Raw genomic sequence first — 21,759 nt, 5'->3', positions numbered from 1 at the left:
CATTCTTTCCTATGCGCCGTACAGATTTTTATTAAGAGATAGCGCACTTTTCACATCCAATGGATGATGCTCTACAAGTTGTTTGGCAAAAAATGTAAACGTAAACATAATACAAGATGTACATTATTTTAAACGAACATTATTTGATGTGATGAGTCAATAAATATCTTAAAACCCATTTCTTAAGTCCATTATTTATTTACTAAGTTTAACTTTCGCACTTGAGTCAAGGCAAGAATATTAAACCATCTAGAACAGGGACTACGTTGTAAATATTTCGAACTTTAAACTTGCGTAACTTGTAAATGTGAACTTTTTCAGGTCGGATTTTCGGCATTGTACTCTACTAATAGAGACCTTTAATTTGATATACTACTCAACCTGTGCTCTAAGTTAATATTTACTTCCCCCTCAAAAAAAAAGGAAACCTCCCTCCCCCCATTACCATTATTATTATGGTTTCTTATAAATAACACCTGCCCTATAGGATTAATATCTTGGAGAATTAATTAACCTCTCCTAAAAAAGTAGCGACAGTGGCTGTGAGGAAACCCCGTCATATAATGTTTCAGAGGGTATTCTAACCTGACGCCTGTTCACAGAGAAGTCTGCCCAACTAACATGGGTAATATGTAAACAGATGCTACACAGTCGACTATATAACATGTTATGTGATTGTTACAGAGAGTGGAGGCCAAGTGAGTGCACAGCAAGCGTTCCTGTTCCTGGAGACTATCCTGGAGGAGACGAGCGATGATCTGCGGTCCGAGTCGTCAAGCACGGGACCGGCAGCCTGGCCAGACAGCGACTATAATACCATGTTATGTGATTGATTACAGAGAGTTGAGGCCCAAGTGAGTGCACAGCAAGCCTACAGTTCCTGTTCCTGGAGACTAGCCTGGAGGTGACGAGCGATGATCTGCGCGTCCGAGTCGTCCTGCTCGGGGCCGGACGGGCTGGCCAGACAGCCAGACCAGCGACTATAATAACATGTTATGTGATTGTTACAGAGAGTGGAGGCCAAAGTGAGTGCACAGCAAGCGTTTCCTGTTCCTGGAGACTATCCTGGAGGAGACGAGCGATGATCTGCGGGTCCGAGTCGTCCCCTGCTCGGGGCCGGCGGGCTGGCCAGACAGCGACTATATAACATGTTATGTGATTGTTACAGAGAGTGGAGGCCAAGTGAGTGCACAGCAAGCGTTCCTGTTTTCCTGGAGACTATCCTGGAGGAGACGAGCGATGATCTGCGGTCCGAGTCGTCCTGCTCGGACCGGCGGGCTGGCCCAGACAGCGACTATAAAACATGTTATGTGATTGTTACAGAGAGTGGAGGCCAAGTGAGTGCACAGCAAGCGTTCTTGTTCCTGGAGACTATCCTGGAGGAGACGAGCGAGATGATCTGCGGTTCCGGATCGGTCGTCCTGCTCGGGACCGGCGGGCTGGCCAGACAGCGACTCCGACACAGCCAGTGTCATCCACGTCTGCAACTTAGGTACCGCTATCTTCCTTTATAACACATTTTAACCTAAATAACAAATTATTAACTTAGCGTCAGTGAAGGCTATCACTGGAGTGGCTGGGGAAAAATTCATATCTTATCTGCACGATATCTCGAGAATAAATTGACCCGAAGACTTGAAACTTCTATATAAACAACATTGATTTGATGCTGGATTTCGCTCCATATGGTTTTGGCTGAACATATTTACATTTTTATCGTATGGGGGTAACCCATGATTAAACCCCATGATGCAACCCCAGCCGACGTCTGTTGGGCAACACATGGTGTTGCGTACTACCTACTTTAATCATATTATTGAATCTATACACAATTTGCTTAATTTAATACATCATAATAATCTCTAACCATCGTTTGTTACTTTTTTTATTATGACACCTTACCAATTCAATTATATTGTATAGAAGCGATCGGTTCTACCCCTAAAGGCTTCTTCAGAGTAATAGTATCATTCAATTATATAACTATTAAAGAATAAATACATACCAATATAATAAACCTTTAATATACCAGAAACATGCTAATTTTAATGCAACATAGCAGTTCTCTTTCATAGTTGTTAGTTTCAAAAAAATGTATTATGACTTACCTAACAAATCGAATACAATATTAGACTAGGGATTAATTCGCGCCTTAGGAAATCATCACACTGTAAATTTTGTGTCACTGTTTTGCTTAAAACACTTCAAGGTTGATACAAAAAGTGAATGACACAAAAACTATATGCCTGTAGTGTTTATGCTCGCATTTGATTTTCGTGTGTAATTTCTCAAAACATCATTTCCATACTTTTATGCTATAGTTTCTTTTTAAAGGATCATCTCTTATGGATTCCTCGCTTTGGATATTGTTACATGGTTTCTCGATTCAGAAAAAAGTTAAAATAATCAATATCTTAATTACCCGTTGATTGTTGCATTTATAGCAGTGTAATTAGGTAATATGACTTAAATTGACTTGATATATATTGATTTTGGCTTATTGAGTAAATATTGACTACACAACATTATCTCCAACCAGGAACGTATGAGGCCATGAATACTAACTTGGGTGTGTCAATGTGAGATTCTTGGGGATGTGATGGCCACTATAAGAATCTTTCACTACCGAAAACTTTGTTTGATACAATTTGCCCCAAACAGACCTAGGCATCAGCGAGAAGTCCCAGTATCCCTGCTTAAAGTCTCTCCTACTTATAATTCCAGGACAACATACTTGAGTGGGTACAACCAAGTTTGCCTGGTAAGATCAGCGAAGGTTCCCTGCTTGCCTTCATGTCCCTCTCATTTTGTACCTCCAGGACAAGCATACTCGGGTGGGTACAACTAAGTTTGATTTGGTCAGCGAGGGTTCCCTGCTAGCCTTCATGTCCCTCTGGGGGGGGGGGGGGGGGGATTTATCCCTCCAGGACAGCATACTCGGTGGGTACAACTAAGTTCGATTGCTAGGATCAGCGAGGGTTCCCTGCTTGCATTCATGTCCCTCTCATTTATACCTCCAGGACAGCATACTCGGGTGGGGTACAACTAATTTTGATTGGTCAGCGAGGGTTCCCTGCTAGCCTTCATGTCCCTCTCATTTATCCCTCCAGGACAGCATACTCGGTGGGTTTTTTTTTTTACAACTAAGTTTGATTGCTAGGATCAGCGAGGGTTCCCTGCTTGCATTCATGTCCCTCTCATTTATACCTCCAGGACAGCAATCACTCGGTGGGTACAACTAAGTTTGATTGCTAGGATCAGCGAGGGTTCCCTGCTTGCCTTCATGTCCCTCCCTCATTTATACCTCCAGGGACAGCATACTCGGTGGGTACAACTAAGTTTTGATTGCTAGGATCAGCGAGGGGTTCCCTGCTTGCATTCATGTCCCTCTCATTTATACCTCCAGGACAGCATACTCGGGTGGGTACAACTAAGTTTGATTGCTAGGATCAGCGAGGGTTCCCTGCTAGCCTTCATGTCCCTCTCATTTATCCCTCCAGGACAGCATACTCGGTGGGTACAACTAAGTTTGATTGGTAGGATCAGCGAGGGTTCCCTGCTTGCATTCATGTCCCTCTCATTTATACCTCCAGGACAGCATACTCGGGGGTGGGTGGGGGGGTACAAAACTAAGTTTGATTGGTAGGATCAGCGAGGGTTTTCCCTGCTTGCATTCATGTCCCTCTCATTTATACCTCCAGGACAGCATACTCGGGTGGGTACAACTAAGTTTGATTGCTAGGATCAGCGAGGGTTCCCTGCTTGCATTCATGTCCCTTCATTTATTTATACCTCCAGGACAGCATACTCGGGTGGGTACAACTAAGTTTGATTGGTAGGATCAGCGAGGGTTTCCCTGCTTGCATTCATGTCCCTCTCATTTATTACCTCCAGGACAGCATACTCGGGTGGGTACAACTAAGTTTGATTGCTAGGATCAGCGAGGGTTCCCTGCTTGCATTCATGTCCCTCTCATTTATACCTCCAGGACAGCATACTCGGGGTGGGTACAACTAAGTTTGATTGGTCAGCGAGGGTTCCCTGCTAGCCTTCATGTCCCTCTCATATTATCCCTCCAGGACAGCATACTCGGTGGGGTACAACTAAGTTTGATTGCTAGGATCAGCGAGGGTTCCCTGCTTGGCATTCATGTCCCTCTCATTTATACCTCCAGGACAGCATACTCGGTGGGTACAACTAAGTTTGATTGCTAGGATCAGCGAGGGGTTCCCTGCTTGCCTTCATGTCCCTCTCATTTATACCTCCAGGACAGCCATACTCGGTGGGTACAACTAAGTTTGATTGGTAGGATCAGCGAGGGTTCTCCTGCTTGCATTCATGTTCCCTCTCATTTATACCTCCAGGACAAGCATACTCGGGTGGGTACAACTAAGGATGTTGAATTGCTAGGATCAGCGAGGGTTCCCTGCTAGCCTTCATGTCCCTCTCATTTATCCCTCCAGGACAGCATACTCGTGGGTACAACTAAGTTTGATTGGTAGGATCAGCGAGGGTTCCCTGCTTGCATTCATGTCCCTCTCATTTATACCTCCAGGACAGCATACTCGGGTGGGGTACAACTAAGTTTGATTGCCAGGATCAGCGAGGGTTCCCTGCTAGCCTTCATGTCCCTCTCATTTATCCTCCAGGACAGCATACTCGGGTGGGGTACAACTAAGTTTGATTGCTAGGATCAGCGAGGGTTCCCTGCTTGCATTCATGTCCCTCTCATTTATACCTCCAGGACAGCAATACTCGGGTGGGTACAACTAAGTTTGATTGGTAGGATCAGTGAGGGTTCCATGCTTGCCTCATTTCCCGTCTCTTATTTATACCTCCCAGGACAGCATACTCGGGTGGGTACAACTAAGTTTGATTGGTAGGATCAGCGAGGGTTCTCTGCTTGCCTTCATGTCCCTCTCATTTATACCTCCAGGACAGCATACTTCGGGTGAGTACAACAAAGTTTGTTGGTAGGATCAGCGAGGGTTCCCTGCTTTTCTTCATGTATATCCCATTTATACCTCCATGACAGCATGGAGTGACAGTACAACTAAGATATACGTCTATGATCAGTGAGGGTTTCCTGCTTGCCTTCAATGTCCCTCTCATTTTCATAACCTATCCATGGCAGTATACTTGGGCGTGGGTACAACTAAATTGGATTGTTAGGATTAGCAATTTGGCCGCAGTCCCCACTCTTTATATTTTTCACATTGTATGTTCGTTTTTTTTTTGAAATTTGCATGAATAGCGGCCCCAAGTAACACACATTTTCATGTTTTAATACTCGTACAATCCACTAGGTTGACTGTGATAATAATTATTAAACTTCTGCCGAATAACGGCCTAGCTATTCAGTACATATACGAGTTAACACATAAAGGTATAGGTTTGTTTATTATAGTTTAGCCGTTTCCGATGTTTGTTTATACATACTGTGAAAAGTTTCAAACAAATCAATAGTTGGCCCCAACTTCACACTTTTCCCATTAATCAAGTATATTTATACAAATTCGTAACCTTGGCCCGTTTTCGCTAGTTCACGAGTTAATGATTTTACGTCTGACTGATTGCCAGAGTGCTTATCCGTTGCTAAATTTAAGTAGGTATTTTATTTAATGTAAGACTTAGTAATTGATTACACTATTTTCTAAGTGATCAATTAATTGTGATTATATTTGAATATTTTAGTGATTGTAAATAATTTTATAGCGATAAAATAAAATAAAAACTTTTTCAAGATTTATTACCGCTCTGTAAAAAATGTTAAAACAAATTAAAAATTAATGTGGTAGTAATTTAGAAAATTCACTATGAACTATTGGATCTAAGAATGAACTATTTGTGGTGTTCATTTAATAATGTTGGGGAGTTAAATAGTTGATATGTTTTCCGCCTTTGCTATTATTCGAATTTTGTCATTTACAACACTAAATTAAACTATAACTATGTTATCTGTATAATCGTCGCAATGTTCAGTTCGGTGAGGCGTTAGAAATACTTGTTTTCTTCTGGTGAACCGAATTGCGCAAGCCGACCTGTCAGGGTGGTATAACCTACAGATAAGGTATCAGGCAAGGTCACCCTGATACTGTGTAATCTGCTCATTACACAGACTGACAAAACCCACACCTGTCACACAAACACTGATATTTGTTCTACTGGGAGGTTGCGCGCTCGCATCAGTTTCATTTTAAATATCATCGATTTTGTCGTCCTGAGTGTTTCTAATCCTCGACTATGTAACTGAATCATCGTGACTTTGTCTATTACTCGAGGAGTTGGAAAAATTTGTATGCGTACAATATCTTGTAAACGAACTGAACTTGAAATTTTGCATGAAGTTTCATTTCTATATATGCATTACAGATTTTATTAATCTTGTATGTTGTGTCGTGGAATGTATCAGAGCGTTAACTAATATTTTTACATCGGTATTTTGGGTAACTACGATGGTAACGAAAAAACAGCAGAATAAATAAATTTTTTTATAAGTTGAGTAGAAGAATTGTATTCGTTTTTAACATGTTACATACTGACAAATTTAAAAAATACGTATCTTATTAATATAAAATTAATAGGGTGTAAAGTCAATATTAAAAATCAGAGACATTTGTTTCAGCGCACTTTTGCGTTGTAGTACCTTCCCTACCTCACACGAACTGTTATTGTTTGAACACTGCTGGGGAACCTAACTCAATCAACTAAAACTGTGAGTGTATTGTGTTGCAAGACATCTTTCAAATTTGATATGAAACCATCTGTAGACTTTAAATTTGATATGAATCCTTTCAATAGAATTTGGCTGAGCGTCATTGAAGCCTATCACTCAGTAGGCTGACACGTTGTTTCTTTTGTCTGCCGGAGGGGTATAACAATTTCTTTTCAGTATGATATTTCTCAGTCTATATTTCTGCAGGACATCTTGAGAATGATATAAGTGTATACTTAAAATTTTGCTTGCAACCTCAGCGAAGACTGTTATGCGAGTGGTACTCTTGCTATATCAATATTTAAGCATTATTAATCTCATTCCATTGTACTCTTCTTAGTTGTCATTTTAATAAAGGATTTGACAGATAACAAACAATATGAAATAAACAATATTTTTTAAATATAAAAAAATAAGTAGCAATATTTTAATTATAAAATTAGTAAACGATGTCACGAAGTATACGTTAATGGACCGGACCTTAATACACAAGATATTATCGCTAATCTGTGAAATTCATATCCTATTAAGATAACTTCCTTGAATATTAAATTTTTTAGTATATAACTTTAAAGTTACAGGCATTTAAAATAGGCGATTTAGACCAATTTGTTATCACATCCGAATTAAAACTGTTAAAGATAAACATGTAAATTTATTACAGTATTTCTAATTTTAGTTTCAAGGAGTAACATGTTTTTCTTTTTAGTTTAATTTAGCTAAAAGAAAATATAAGCTTGTGATTTCGAAAATTATATTTAATTAAAAATATAATTTCTTGAAGTCATAATATGAATGAAATATATGTCAATTCTCTCACTTAATTCATTTTATGACATCAGGGAGTTATATTTTTTTCATTAAATATATTTTTTATGAAATGTTTCTAAATATATTTTTATTTAACGAAATTAATCTGTTTTAATAAAAAAAGTCACTCCTTGAAGCTAGTAGTATGTAGTATTCACCAACATAAAGTAACAAGTTCAAATTTTTGTCTGCAGCTGTTTTTACTTGGACCTGTTTACAAAATGGTATACCTTGTCTACTTTAAATTCCTGTAATTTCATGTGGAGTGATCAACAAAATTGTCTTTCCTTTTTTTCTATTTAGAGAAGTTATCTTAAAGTGTCATGAATTTAACATATCAAATACTTTCCAAACCCAAAATCGCTCACAACACCCTGCCTTGAAACTTGTAGATTAATCGGACCTTACGATCCCCATAGAATAAGAAATTATTACAAAAAATGCCTCCAAAATAATCATTAAATAACGATACCGTCTGAAGAAGGCTCCTATCAATATGTAGTTTGCTTATATCGAACTAAGGTTTAAATCAAAAGTTTCTACACGAAAGAACTGCTGTTTCTTTTTTGAGTGGAAAATATTGAAGAAGGTTCAATTGTTTCTTGCGTCGAAACTAAATACTATATATACTCATATGCAGTAAAGCATCTTTTATTTGATACTTGACTGAAAATTTTTAAAAGCTATACTTTTAAAAAGTTGTTTTTAAATGATATGATAGTAGGGTTGTATGTTTCAAAATTTCCAACTACACTTCTCATTATTAGCCATCGTGATCAAATGACTTCTTAAATTTATGAAAGTTAACATGCATTATTTAGATACCCATTTCAGTTTAAAGTTAAAAATTAATTAAAGATTGAAGTTTGTACCGAAATTCTTGGTATTGTATATAGTTCTTTTTCGAATAGTGGATTTTAGGGAGCGAGCAATTAGTCATTGCAAAATCTACATTTGTGAAGAGATAGCGTCATTTTCTGTGGGGGGATACGAACATTCACTCAAAGTGTTGAATATGCGACACGTTAGTAGGTTCCATAGATCTAAAAATTTGGGTTATTTCCTTTTCTTATCCGAATTCGTCCAAGAAGAAGCAGAGTAGGGTGATTTTATCACTCGTTAATTTTGTATTAGTTAGCCACTGTGTGAACTGTGTAATGTGTTACAGGAGTGGGCCCGGAGTGGAGCGGGTCGGAGCGGGACCTGGCCGTGCCGTGTAAACGGAGACGACACAACTCAGACCCCGGAGTACACGATGACGACGGTGACACTGACGACAGAGACGAGGGAGAGACTGTCACCTCGAGGTCCAGTAGTCTCCTGCAGTTTGAAACCCTGGAACGGCATTGTGAGGACGTTTTCCGCACTACAGCTACCGCCGAACCTTTCCCGCCCTCTCCCTCCCATGGTTCCTCCACCTTCAGCTTCGACTCTTTGGAAACCAGCCGCTGGCGCTTCTGCGGTTCTCAGGACAGTCTCGAGGACGACGCCTACAGCGAGACGTCCAGCAGCGACGCGTCCGGCTCTAGTGACGACGCCATCAACAGGTCCTTCTCCTCAAGAAGCGGCGGTGGAAGTTTCCGGTCATCGTCCGGTATCCGCTCTTTCCGCAGTTTCGACAGTCTCGTGCTCTGTCAGAACTCGGAAAAGTCCGAGAACAGTTTCCTCAGTGGTGAGCTGTCACAGAGTCTCAACAACACGTCGCTGACCGGCGAAGAACAGGAACCGGTCCCGACTCCCCGTGGAATGTACAAGACTGTGGAGTGTCTCACGGAGGTGGCACCTCACGTGGCGTGTAGCCGCACTCCTGTCTCGTTGCCACCCGACGACACGGTTAACAGCAACCGAGATGAAAGCAAGGACACTCAGGACGTTATCAAGGGTTCCGAGAGATCTGCCGAAAACTTAAGTGAAGACAGTGGATTCGGCGAGCACATGTCCACATCTAACCTGACACACGAGCGGGCCGTGGACGAGAGTGCGGGAAGCGGCGGAGACAGCGGCACCGGCAGCAGACGAGGGTGGGACGCGACTTGTGACGCGCGCGCTAAATATAACCGCGTCAACTGGCAAAGTGCCCCTGATCTAGCCGTGCCGCCACAGTGCGAGAGGAGGACCAGTGTACCCAACTTGTACTCCTTCGCGGGCAGCAAGTCGCTCGTCATCAACTACGTGCAGAGGCAAGAAGATGAGGAGATAGCTGTTATCCCGGAGACCAAGTCGTTCACAGTGAAACGGGACAAGATGGCGAGCACCCCGGATCTGTTCTCGACCACCGAGGCGTTCCTGGCCCACGAGAGAAGGAGTGAATTGAGGCAAAGCACGGGGTCGCTGCCCCGCGGAAAGTACGGCAGTGCGTCACGGCTCAGCACGACCACGGGCTCCTCGCGAGGAAGTCGCGGCAGCAATATACAGATAACTACCAGTTTCGTGAATCTCGCCAACAGTGGCAGTAACAGCGGAAGTGTTCGAGGCGTACATTTTTGTCCTGTTGTGTCGGAAGTGAGCTGGCAGGAGACCAGCAGTGGCAGCGACAGTGACAGCAGAGACGAGGACGACTTCCGGACCGGCAGCGAGAGTTCCACGCCGCCCTTCGAGCAGCTGGTGGAGCGCCTCAGGGCTTCGCCCGTGCGCAAGCCGGCTTACCACACCGACAGCAGTGCCGAGCGTAGGCGAGTGATAGAAGAGCTCCACGCACTGAAGCTAGAGAAGGAGAAGGAGAAGGCCCCGCCCCGGCGTCACGTGGGCCCGGCCTCGGCCCCGTCACCACAGTCGCTGTCAGTGCCTAGCGAGCGGCCGGCCATGGAGGAGCAGCCCGTCAAGAAGAAACAAGGCCTCGGCGGCTTCTTTCAGCGCTTCTCTTTCCGACGACTGAGTGGCCGCGATAAGAAAAAAGACAAGAAAAAGAAGACTCTGGTGAACAGTTCGACGTCGACACAGTCACACGCGAAAGTGCGCGACCGCGATGAGGAAGACTTCAAGATCATCCCGCTACATCCCCCCGGCGCGAGTGCGGTACCACCCCCAACGGCCACCCCCGCAGCCCCCGCCGCCACCCCCCAGACACGCAGGCCCCAGCCCAGTCCCGTCATGGCCACCCTGACGGCAACCCGCGGGCTGCTCGAGACCGACCTCGACTCCGACATAGCCCCGGCCAACAAGAAAACGAGGAGTTTGTTAAATTTAGACAATGGACGTAACGCGTTGAAACCGTGTCCCGTGCAAAGAGAGGATTCTAAGGAAAGTGACTCGAGAGCCAAGTCGATGGAGTTCCTGTTGGACAAGGAGAACCAAGCAGCTATCCAGGTGAGTGTCACTCGGTCAATCATAGTGAGAGTGAGTGAGTGAGTGCCTGAGGTGTGAGTGCGGGAGGGTGTGAGCAGAGAGTACAGAGGGTGCGGGCGGAGCGGTCGATATGTCTTATCTAGGTCAAGTAAACACGTTTCATGGTCACATTCACACTGCTAAGCCACAATAACTCGAACCATACATACCGTACTAATTCAGTTTTTCATTACTGCATATAATATAAGGTTTAAATCGACGACTACTATCATTTTTAACACACTATTAATGAATCGATATTATCAGTCCCTTCGTAAGCTTTTACAATATTTTTGTAGGAGCAAGGGAATATGTACTCGTTTGGTTATTTAATAATTAACATAGAAATACATAACAAATGACCCAAAATAGTTAGCTGTAACTTATGTAACTTATTGCTAGGAATGACATTTAATAAATTAAATGTGTACATATTAAAATATTTTCATTATTTTAGGAAACCTATTATGGATAGAGGCGTTTATACGTTAATAGTCGTGTTTTAACAATTTATAACATATTTATCTTATTTAAATTACTTATAGGTAGATGTATCCGGTGAACTGCAATATTTTGAGTTTACTTTTTTTGGTTATGTAAAAAATATAGCCTATCTGTATTAATCGTAAGTAAAACAATAAGTCAGAAACAAAATTGTTTCATAATTTGATTATACAAGATAGTATTAAATAATCAGTTTTGTACTATAGCTACCGTTACCAACCTAAAAGTCTGTTTAATTACTTTAATGAAGTAATGAATGAATTCATTAATTCAAAATGAGCGTACACACAATTCGTAATATATTATCAGGAGATAACACCAATACCTTTAGAAATCTGCTTTCAAAGTGTGGGGCAAATATGTATACGAGTATAATAATGATTAGCGTAAATAACGTAGTTAAATTAGTTCATTATTATTAAACAAGTGTTTATTTGATTTTGCCACAGTAGAAAGCTTGAGCGACAAATTTAAAGATGTCTTCAACTACTCAGCATGCTCAGCCATTGAAATCTTTGAAACAAAAGAATCACAAATAGCACGAAACTGCTCTATGTCGTTCACAATGGTCACTTTAAGTGGTTGTTTGTGCTTTCAGTTTTCAGACCCGAAATTCCGATGCTAGAAACCATTAAAACTCATAGATATCAATTCGTGACTAAGTGTAGGCTAACTCATATGGTTACTACAAAATGTGGGTTTCTCTCCCCACTGTTATTGAATGTCCCACGAGCAAAATTTATAGTAACAATCTTAGGTTATGGAACATTTCATACATAATGCAATCTTACGTAATAGACAAAATGATGTTTTGCTGCTCCTGTCTGCTGCTACCCTCAGACCTTTAATCTTGCGTACCCATTGCTACTGCTCGAAAGTAGATACGGATTTGGAAATATCTGAGATTTCGAAAAGGGCTCCTTATTATACCATTGTTATGCTGTGGGTAACAGCTAGTAACTTACACACTTGGAAATTCGCTCCAATCATTTGAGCGCTTCAGAGCTGAGTTATGCAAGATCTGATTTAGTATGTTTGGTTGTAGACAAGTTCTCGGTGTACGCATACCGATATATGTTTGAAATAAAACGTAAAGTCTAACGTTTTCTAGAAGTTTTTTTAGGTCGTCATCTGAAACTATTATAAATGAAGCTGGTTAAAGAACTAATCCGTGTACGTGTTGTTAGTGTACGAAGCTAACGTTTAAAATTCAAACAATATCAATAATATGTTTGTCATATGAACGAAGAAAAATTTGTCATATGAAACGGTAATTACTAATCTTTGTAATCTAATCTTAGCCCAAGTAATGTAATATTTGAAGACCTATATTGGAGAGCCTGGGATTTCTCATTACAAAGATTATTTGGTGAGCCGTAATATTTTACTGGTATCAAATAGCTATAAAATAAAACCAAATCCATTCGGATGCAATGACAATATTGAAAGAAAACTAAATTATATGGTGACCCTCACTTAAGCATTATACATTTCACATGATTATACCTCAATACACCGATGACGAATATGATAGTGTATCAATTCAGTCGAGAATTTCAGGCGCTGCTTGCTGATGAGAATAGGAAATTAAAATATAATATTTAAGGATGACGTTTATAACCCAACAATTCATTCCAAATCATTTAAAAAGTAAAAGTACATTTAAAAGGAATAGCACTAACTCGTTGCTCACAAAATTGTTTTCATAAATTTCGTGTCATTTCCTACCCATCGTATTACACTCGTAAGCACTCATTACAGTCGCCTAAACGTAGTTGTCTGAGAAGTAACAGAGAGACCAAATTATTTTCCATTTTATTTATATTGTGTTCCAAACAGCCAAGCTACGATATAGAGTCCCATGGGGATCAATACTCAGCCCAATTTTGTTTTTAGTGTACTTCAACGGCATTGGTTCATCTCCACAGATCGGGAAACTCAACTACGCATGTGACACAATTCTACGTGTCAGTAAAGCAATAATTAACTTCGTTGAAACAACGTATCTTGGTAGATTTGAATAGTTTTGTTCAACAAATCAACCAGATAAGTCTAAAAATCAACATTGCAAAAACAAACTTTATCAATTTTTCTCTGCGCTCTGTGGACCTTGACTGTAGTGCAGCTGTCATGTAGGATGACACTATGATTAAGGATGTTCATTCAACTAAATTCCTAAAAATATACCTTGATCAAGGATTGCCCTGGAATGTTCTTATAAATTATGTGTGTTCAAAATTATCTTTAGGCCTGTATATCTTGAGAAAGTTTGCTAAATGCTGCCCTAATCAGGTACTGCCGGTGCAGAAAGCGAAGTTCTTTTAGCATTCCGGCTTCATAAAAAAAAAAAAACAATTCGAGTGCTTGTTAATTTTGGGAAAGAGAGAGTCAAGCGAATTAACGTTCAGAAAGTTGCAACTGTTGATTTTACCTTGCCTTTATGTTTTACAAACAATATTCTGTTTCTCAAAGTGTTCTTCCGCAAGGGGGCGTGATGTGCATGAATATGAAACTAGAGGCTGTGATAACTACCTTCCTGGGAGACACAGAACTGTGGTTTATAAACACCTGTCTTCACAGGTGGGAGGTCATTCCGTAGTTAGCCTAATTCCAGAAAAAAAATCTCCATAGCTGAAATCGGTCAAAACTCGGCTGAAATGCTTTTTGGCACCCCTGGCATTATATAGTGCTGACGAGTTTTTGGGATTTAATTGGGACACTACTGAATTGAAAACAGCAGGATGGCTGGAATGGGAGTGAATTGGATTATTAATGAGTATAGATGAATGGTTGTTTCTTTGTAAGTTGAATTGTACGTTTGGGAATAAATGTAAACATTTAACCTAACTTAACGGTGGCCATTAATCACGTTATGTTTATTGGCAATAAAGAACTTGATTGATTATTTATGTAACCTTTACACTTGGTTATACATTTAAAAAATACAAAATAAAATAAAAACCCCACTGAGTCATGAGTCGAATCCTAGTCCAGACATGAATTATAAATTTTCAATTTCAAAATAAGTTATATAATGCAGGAGTTTCCTATACTTAATACGGATTCTTTACTATTATTAATTACTTTATTGTTAGCATATTGCTAAGTACATACTATAAAGTAAAACCAATTTCTGAATGTTGGCATTAAAGGCGTTTAAGTGTGAAATAGACAAGATTATTATTATAAAAATTAAATATTAAATTTTATCAAAAATATCGTTAGTTTACATATTTCCATATCCTGTATTGTCCGTGGTAAACCGAAGAACAGAAAATCACCATACACTTCTAATACTTTCTACAACTACAACGTAGAACCCAAATGTTTTCACGGATCTCAAAACATACCACAAAGGATTTTAGGTGGTCTAATAGATAATAATTGACGATCGAGTACAACTGAACGTTTAGTCAAAAATAAGGCTCTGTGCATAGTATTTAGGTAACGGACAACAATTTATATTCTGTGGATATCACCACAAAATAATACAACAAAAAGTCATGAATTCCCGACATGAATGACGCAACGCCAACTTTAATGACAACCACACCCTTATTGTCCATACACTATAAGCAACTCTAGGAATCCAAATTAGAACAATAATAATGCCCTTCAAATGAAAAACTTAATATCCCAGTATCCAAGAACTAATTTATATTGTATAAGGGCACCACCTGGTTTTTCTTGAAATTTATAAAGGAAATTGACCTAAACAGAAATCGATCTTACGCTACGCTAGTTTTGGAAAGGTATCTAAAGGGTGAAATTATGAAGCGATAATTAAAACCAACTGTAAAACTAAATCTTAAAATCACGCTAAGTAAATAAACGCTAATTCGGCTTCAGCTAACCATATACAGACAGAGTTTATACTATATACTTGTCTAGTTATCTGCCGCTGATGTAACTAATATGTATGTGTCTGGTGCTCGGTTTTATGTGTGTCAAACTAAAATATATGATGGTCTGAAAAAAGTATCATTTGATATTCTTAACCCATTCGATAACCTCTCATTTCGACTTCCATCAAAACGATCGATCTCTTCTTGGGAGAATTTATTCTATCGAATTCAAGAAATACCAAATCATGAGCTTCTACAATAGATTGGATTCGGTTGTATAGCCTATAATAACTTAGGTTCTGTCTGTACTGCTGCTACTGGTGTATTAAACAAGATAGATAAGCAAAATTAACGTTAAACTTACCCACTAAAATATTGAACATCTAATCAGGCCTAAACTTTATCTATTTTATTAAATGTTAACTGAACAAGGTAGAATGTGTAATGTTATAATTAACAGTTGCAGTTAGGCCAGTGAACATGGGCTTAACAAGCCAGCCGTTATGTTCTAGGAGTGATTAGGCAATCGGCAATCGTTAGCTATAAGTACGAGTGTGGTACGGACACTCGAGTGATGTCAGTGACTCACTCTACAGGGTGATAACTGATAACTAACTGCTCACGACCTCGGCCCCGTGCTATCGCCACCAGTCCAAAGTTCCATGTGATGCCATCTCTTTTGCGCACTGCACATTAAACCCATAATTTCCTGCAAAATATTACAAACTAAGTTTCAGTAAATCACTTTGTTCTGACATTGTCGATTAGTAAAACGGGCTGATTGATTGAAAACTCTTCGGTTTACTGGGCCATAGATAAGCTGTATCTCGTAATTCTCTGAAAACCTTTTATCATTATTAAATCGAATTGCAAACCTTTTGTTGTTAAGGCTGCCTTCCAGTACGTTTCCGAGACCACTTTGATTCTTATTCTTTTAAGTCTCTGAAGAAGCATTTGGTGACGCCCCCCTTCCAAATAAAATGAGTACTTCCCGATCTTCTAGCCGTCCAAACTGTGGCCAAGTCTCCTGAGTTCTGAATAATGTGGGGTGTTATAAATATCACCAGGTGTTATCTGTCAACAACTCCGATGTTCTTGTAGTTTTCACGTTTTGGATCTATCCAACAACTAAGTTCTTTGTAGCTTTTGAGGCCTCCAACCTTTTTCGTTACTCACCAGATGGACCCTCGCGTTATTTAAAATCCCTTTGGCCGCTACGATGACCTGATTTCTAGACGCTTTTGGCTCATGGGTGTCCACAGGGCTGAATCTCCCAAATCTCCTTTCTCCATCCAGAACTTAATAAAGAGAGCACCTGTGTATGGTGACACGAACAATACCCACCTAGCACACAGGTATTCAGTTATAGTGGTTATTAGATACCACAGAACTTACCTCTTCATGATTTGTATTTAGACTGAATAAAATTCTTGCTGTATATGACCTAGTCATTCAATTTATTGACCGTATTACGATCTCTCTACGGTTGAAACCCTTTGTAGCATGTATAGCTACGAATTATATGTTCCCATTCATCCGGTTAAGACATGCCATGTACGTAAACAAATACACCACATAATGCACCTGAAAATTAATTCAAAATCAACTGTAAAAAATATTGGGGTCATGTATATATTGGTACATGCATTCTGGTCTAGACTTTTGTCTTCTTTGGTCTTAGCTTCAACAATAAAATAGTTTCAAATTGTGATTTACTTAGAGAAGATTCTTACCAATTTAGGGGAAATTCCGTTTACAACTGCGAGTTTTAAACATCAAGAAACAGCGCATATATACATTGAGAATAAATAATTATTTAAACAAATTTTATTTAAAGTCCACCTAGTTACGTTTCTGCAATATTTCGCGTATAACTGGTACTCGACGACTTGGGTAAAAGTAAGATCCTGGAAGGTTTATTTTGAAACCATCGACAGGGAACAGGGACATTATACTGTTATGTGTGGCCAGAAACAATGAAGGCCTGAGCAGCTGTTCGCGCGAGGAATGTCCCACATCTGGAGCCCATCCACCGCGTTCTCTCTCTGTTCTCCAGTCTTTGGAGATTACTGGAGTGATATAACTAGGGATAAAATATATTGTTGGACTCCGCTTCCGCTTGTTTGCTTTAGATTAAACTTATATACTCTGCCAAGAAAATAGTATATTCAAGATTATCTTCTGTCCTTTCTCCAGTCTTTGGAGATTACTGGAGTGATATAACTGGGGATAAAATATTTTTTCAGACTCCGCTTCCGCTTGCTTTAGATTAAACTTATATACTCTGCCAAGAAAATAGTATATTTAAGATTATCTTCTCTCTGTTCTCCAGTCTTTGGAGATTACTGGAGTGATATAACTAGGGATAAAATATTTGTTGGACTCCGCTTCCGCTTGTTTGCTTTAGATTAAATTTATACAGTATACTCTGCCAAGAAGGATATAGTATATTCAAGATTATCTTCTCTCTGATCTCCAGTCTTTTGAGATTGTTCTTTGCTTCAGTGACATAACTCATGATTAAATATTTGTTTCGGTTGTGCTTCCACATAGTTTAAATAAAATTTGTAGACTATGACAAACCGAGTAAAATCCTAAAATAGTATCGTATTTACATAAAACAAACATGATATAGTGACATGGGAATGTAAAAACTATCGGGGAACTCAACGAATTGACAATCTTAGTATTGATACTGACGAATCGTTCTGTTTGTATCATCAGCTGCATTGCATCACGTCAGTGAGTCTCAACCGACCGCGAAGTCCGACGAGACGAGACAGCAACCAGATCTCGCCACAGCCACCACAATCTCCACAACACGATCTGATCTTGGCTAGGACGTCCTAATCGACTTTACAGAATGTAATCCATGTACTTTGGTCCACAGACAAGACCCATGTTCATTCTTACATTTCGGTTCCGTTGTGGACTGAAAAATAAAAATAAAATCAGATTGTATTTTGAAGACTGTGGTGGCTGTGGCGAGATCTGGTTGCTGTGCCATCTAGTAGAAATTCGCAGTCGGTTGAGACTCACTGACGTAACACAACGTGGGTATTAAACAGCTAAGGTACTTCCATTGTAATAATCTTTTTGTTTCTATTTTCATTACGTGTTTTCACTTACTCAATGTTGAAAGTTTATTAATAACCATTGCAACATTTTAATAATATCGTATAGATATTTGTAAAATAATTTTACAACCTAGTTGTAAACATACTGTCTTATAAAAAGAATATGTTTAGAAATATGTGTACTGAACTAGGTCGACAATGTGGTGATAAGATATAAGATATTACTGTCTCTCTGCATATGAGGAAGGCCTGGCGTTCATTCATTGTTATCTCGGTTCGACTGTGTCTGATATCACACTGTCGCTAAAGTGTGATTAGTCACAATCACGCACCTACCGCCATATATACTCAGCACGTCATAACTTCACGTCACGTCACGTCGCGGTTGGCACGTCACCTGCGCATCCTTCCTGAACTCCCTGGGCATATATTAGCTCGGTATACACTCGCTGCTGAGGTTACCCTACGCCCTAGCGTGGATTAAATTATGAATTTCAATAATAACTTGATTATTCTCTCAAATCCAAAGATACTACTTTCAAGGGATTCAGTTGACTTACCTATTACTCAGTTGTTACTCAAAGCTATTGAAATTTATTCATATCATTATCTAAAATGATAAGAGACAACTAAGCTAATTGAATCTATTAATTATGAGAATAAGGAAAAATTCTAATCGACCTGAACCAAACATCAGAGAGAGATAGTGCAGCCCCAATATATCTCTCACCCAAAGAACTCTGTACCATTACTGCACGAGTGTAGAGTACGACTATTATGTGTATATTTTATATTCCGAGGTAACTTTACTGACAAGTGCTGAATATGAATTGTATAAATATATTAATACCTTAAATATATATTTACTGGGTATACCAGATGTTATCAATTTTATCGGCACATGCTGGCCCAGTAACTGTTGGAATATATCAAGCAAACACGACATCAACACAAACAATGGCATAGTTAGGATTCTCAAAAATGGAGCTTTAATAGGAGTTTATACACATGCGCAACAGAACAACAACGTTAAAAATCAGTATTATGAGTTATATCAAATATATTACTTAGCTCGGAGCTGTTGGATTTCTACAAAATGAAACACTCCCAAGACACAAGAATGATAGTTACCCCAATAACACCCTCCCTTGCTATGCCCCTGGAGGCAACTAATTCGAGTTTTACTAGTTGATATAGAGCTGTCAAATTTTTTTTATTTATTACTTCATAATTTAGTAACTTAACGAATTCAAGTAGTACACTCGTACGTATATTATACGTATTGCATATACTCGTACTTATGTCGTGTATAAATAGTTCGGGCAGTTCTGTATATTAACAGTATTTCTCAAAATACATGTAAGTAGACAAGGTGCACGTGACCAGGTCAGGCCTCGCCGTGTCTTATCGCTGACTCTGCTGCCCCCTTCCCCCCACCACCGCCTACCCGCGTTAATTAAGCAGCCTCTCCCACCATCCCGCTTCTTTTTATTAATTAAGAGTGAGGAATGTGGCGACCTGATACAATAACCTGCTTCATTCTTTCACTGTGTACCATATACAGATGTTTACACAATGTTCAATGTTACGTGTCAGACTGTACTACCGTGCTTCTCTAGTATATTCATTGTACTTCCCTAAATTATTTATGCCGTATTTATAGATAACAGTGTTCTTGTTTTGTTGGAAATGGACACAGAGATCCATGTAAACATCTACTGGTGTTTAAACAATGCCCTGGCATTATGACGATATTGATACCTACACTATGCCGGTACTACATGTGTGTACGACTAATAAAAATGAATGTTTTATATTCCAAGCTAACTTTACAGCCAAGTGCTGAATATGAATTTTATAAATACGTCTTAAATATTTTAGTTGATATTTTGTCTGTGTTTTAAGAAATTTAGTTCTAGCAATGTTAATACAATTTACAGAAATAATGCATTCTTTCACAGATTCGTAGTAGCCTATGTCGGTGATGTTTTTAATATTAGCTATAGGCTACGAGTATAACAGCGCTACTAGGTGCGATAGCTATTTCATTAATGGGAAAAATAAGAAAAACAATTGTTTTGAAAATGTGCTTTACCTTTAAATACATGCTATATAAAACGACAAGATGTTATCAAAACAAAACATAGCTTTTAAATATTAATGATGAAAGCATTAATTTGGTGATCAAATTAAGTTACTTTGGTGGGTGATGATGTATGTTTAGTTCTGCTATCTAATTCAACTCGTGCTTTTACTAATACTCAATGCAACAAACACGACACTCGATGCACTATGGGTCCTGATGGGCTCGGGAGTTGTGAGTACAGCAGTAGGCCTGAGTGTCGAGTTATCACATGACGACTATCGAATATGGATAAGCCGAGGTCAAGGTGTGATGAGGCGCATACAATGGCCAGCACAGGATGGGCGGGCCTTGTCCTTGTGACGACAGAACCACTCACGCTCACCGCTATTGCTATTTGCTATGCTCGTGCATTACAGCAGCCATGGCACGAGCATGTACAGTAACATCCACATACTGAGAAAGCTTTACTGACATTGATTGGCTTGACTAAATAAATATATATAACTAGGGCCCTCGCCTCTGATTACCTTTTCTGCAGCCAAAGACTTCATATTCTCTGGAATCTTTCACTAAACTTTTGGTTTAATAATATTTAAAACTTACCTGGCGGGACCGAGATTTACCAACTACTCATTGTATTCTTCACCCGGCCTTAGCAAAAGATGTTCGCACAGTCCTCGTCTTGTTCAATTGACTATGACAGTTGTCTGTGCTAACCCTGTAGTGTTGTAGTGTAGAGTCAGCCAAGTCACAAGCACAGTCGAGCGTGACTCATTGTTAGACTCTGGAATACACAGGAAGACAATCTTGACAACTATTCCTCTGGCTGGGTTAGACCTGCTCGCATGACATACGTAGTTAATAGATAACACGACTGAGCAGCTTTGTAGCTATCCAGAGTCCACAACACCCATTCTCATCATTTTTCTTCTCGCAAACTATTGAAAAATGATTTAGAGAACCCAATAAATTTCTCGAAAACACTTTTTATCTTTGTAAAGAGGAGTTTTCTTTTATGCATCGTTTGGAGATTACCACTGATGCTTGCTTGACCTTTGAGACGAGGTTTTGCCCTTCCTCTCGGATCCGAAGACCTATCTCCTTCAAATATTTGCTAAATGTCCTCATAATTTGAACCTAATCTATATGCATATATGTGGCATTGATGGTGGGTATACTAAGCATATCTCTGTTATGAGGGGTTTAGCCTCAAGCAGTCGAGTTTGCGACAGCTTCTCCTTATATCTCTAGATGTCGCAGACGCATTTGCCACCTTGAGGCTTGGAGATTGAGAACCAACGATTTGTGTTGGTCAAAAATGTAAGAAGAATTAGCGAATTGCAATAAATGTATTTCTGTATAGTTTCCACTGATAATATTCTTCAATGTAGCTATGGG

The 21,759-nt window shown here is 39.5% G+C and overlaps 1 protein-coding gene across 1 annotated transcript in view; it reads left to right on the top strand.

The window, feature by feature from the left end:
- The first annotated feature begins 1,133 nt into the window (after positions 1-1,133).
- Positions 1,134-21,759, top strand: part of LOC124360408 — a 124,023-nt gene continuing 103,397 nt past the window's right edge. The window contains 3 exon segments of the mRNA XM_046814015.1: positions 1,134-1,258; positions 1,419-1,492; positions 8,694-10,831. Coding sequence (XP_046669971.1) covers positions 1,149-1,258; positions 1,419-1,492; positions 8,694-10,831 — 2,322 coding nt within the window. The 5' untranslated portion in view covers positions 1,134-1,148.

The sequence above is a fragment of the Homalodisca vitripennis genome, chromosome 4, assembly GCF_021130785.1.
Source record: "Homalodisca vitripennis isolate AUS2020 chromosome 4, UT_GWSS_2.1, whole genome shotgun sequence".
Classification (NCBI taxonomy): Eukaryota; Metazoa; Arthropoda; class Insecta; order Hemiptera; family Cicadellidae; genus Homalodisca; species Homalodisca vitripennis.
The sequence above is the reverse complement of the archived record's forward strand: the minus strand, read 5'-3'. Positions and strand labels throughout refer to the sequence as shown.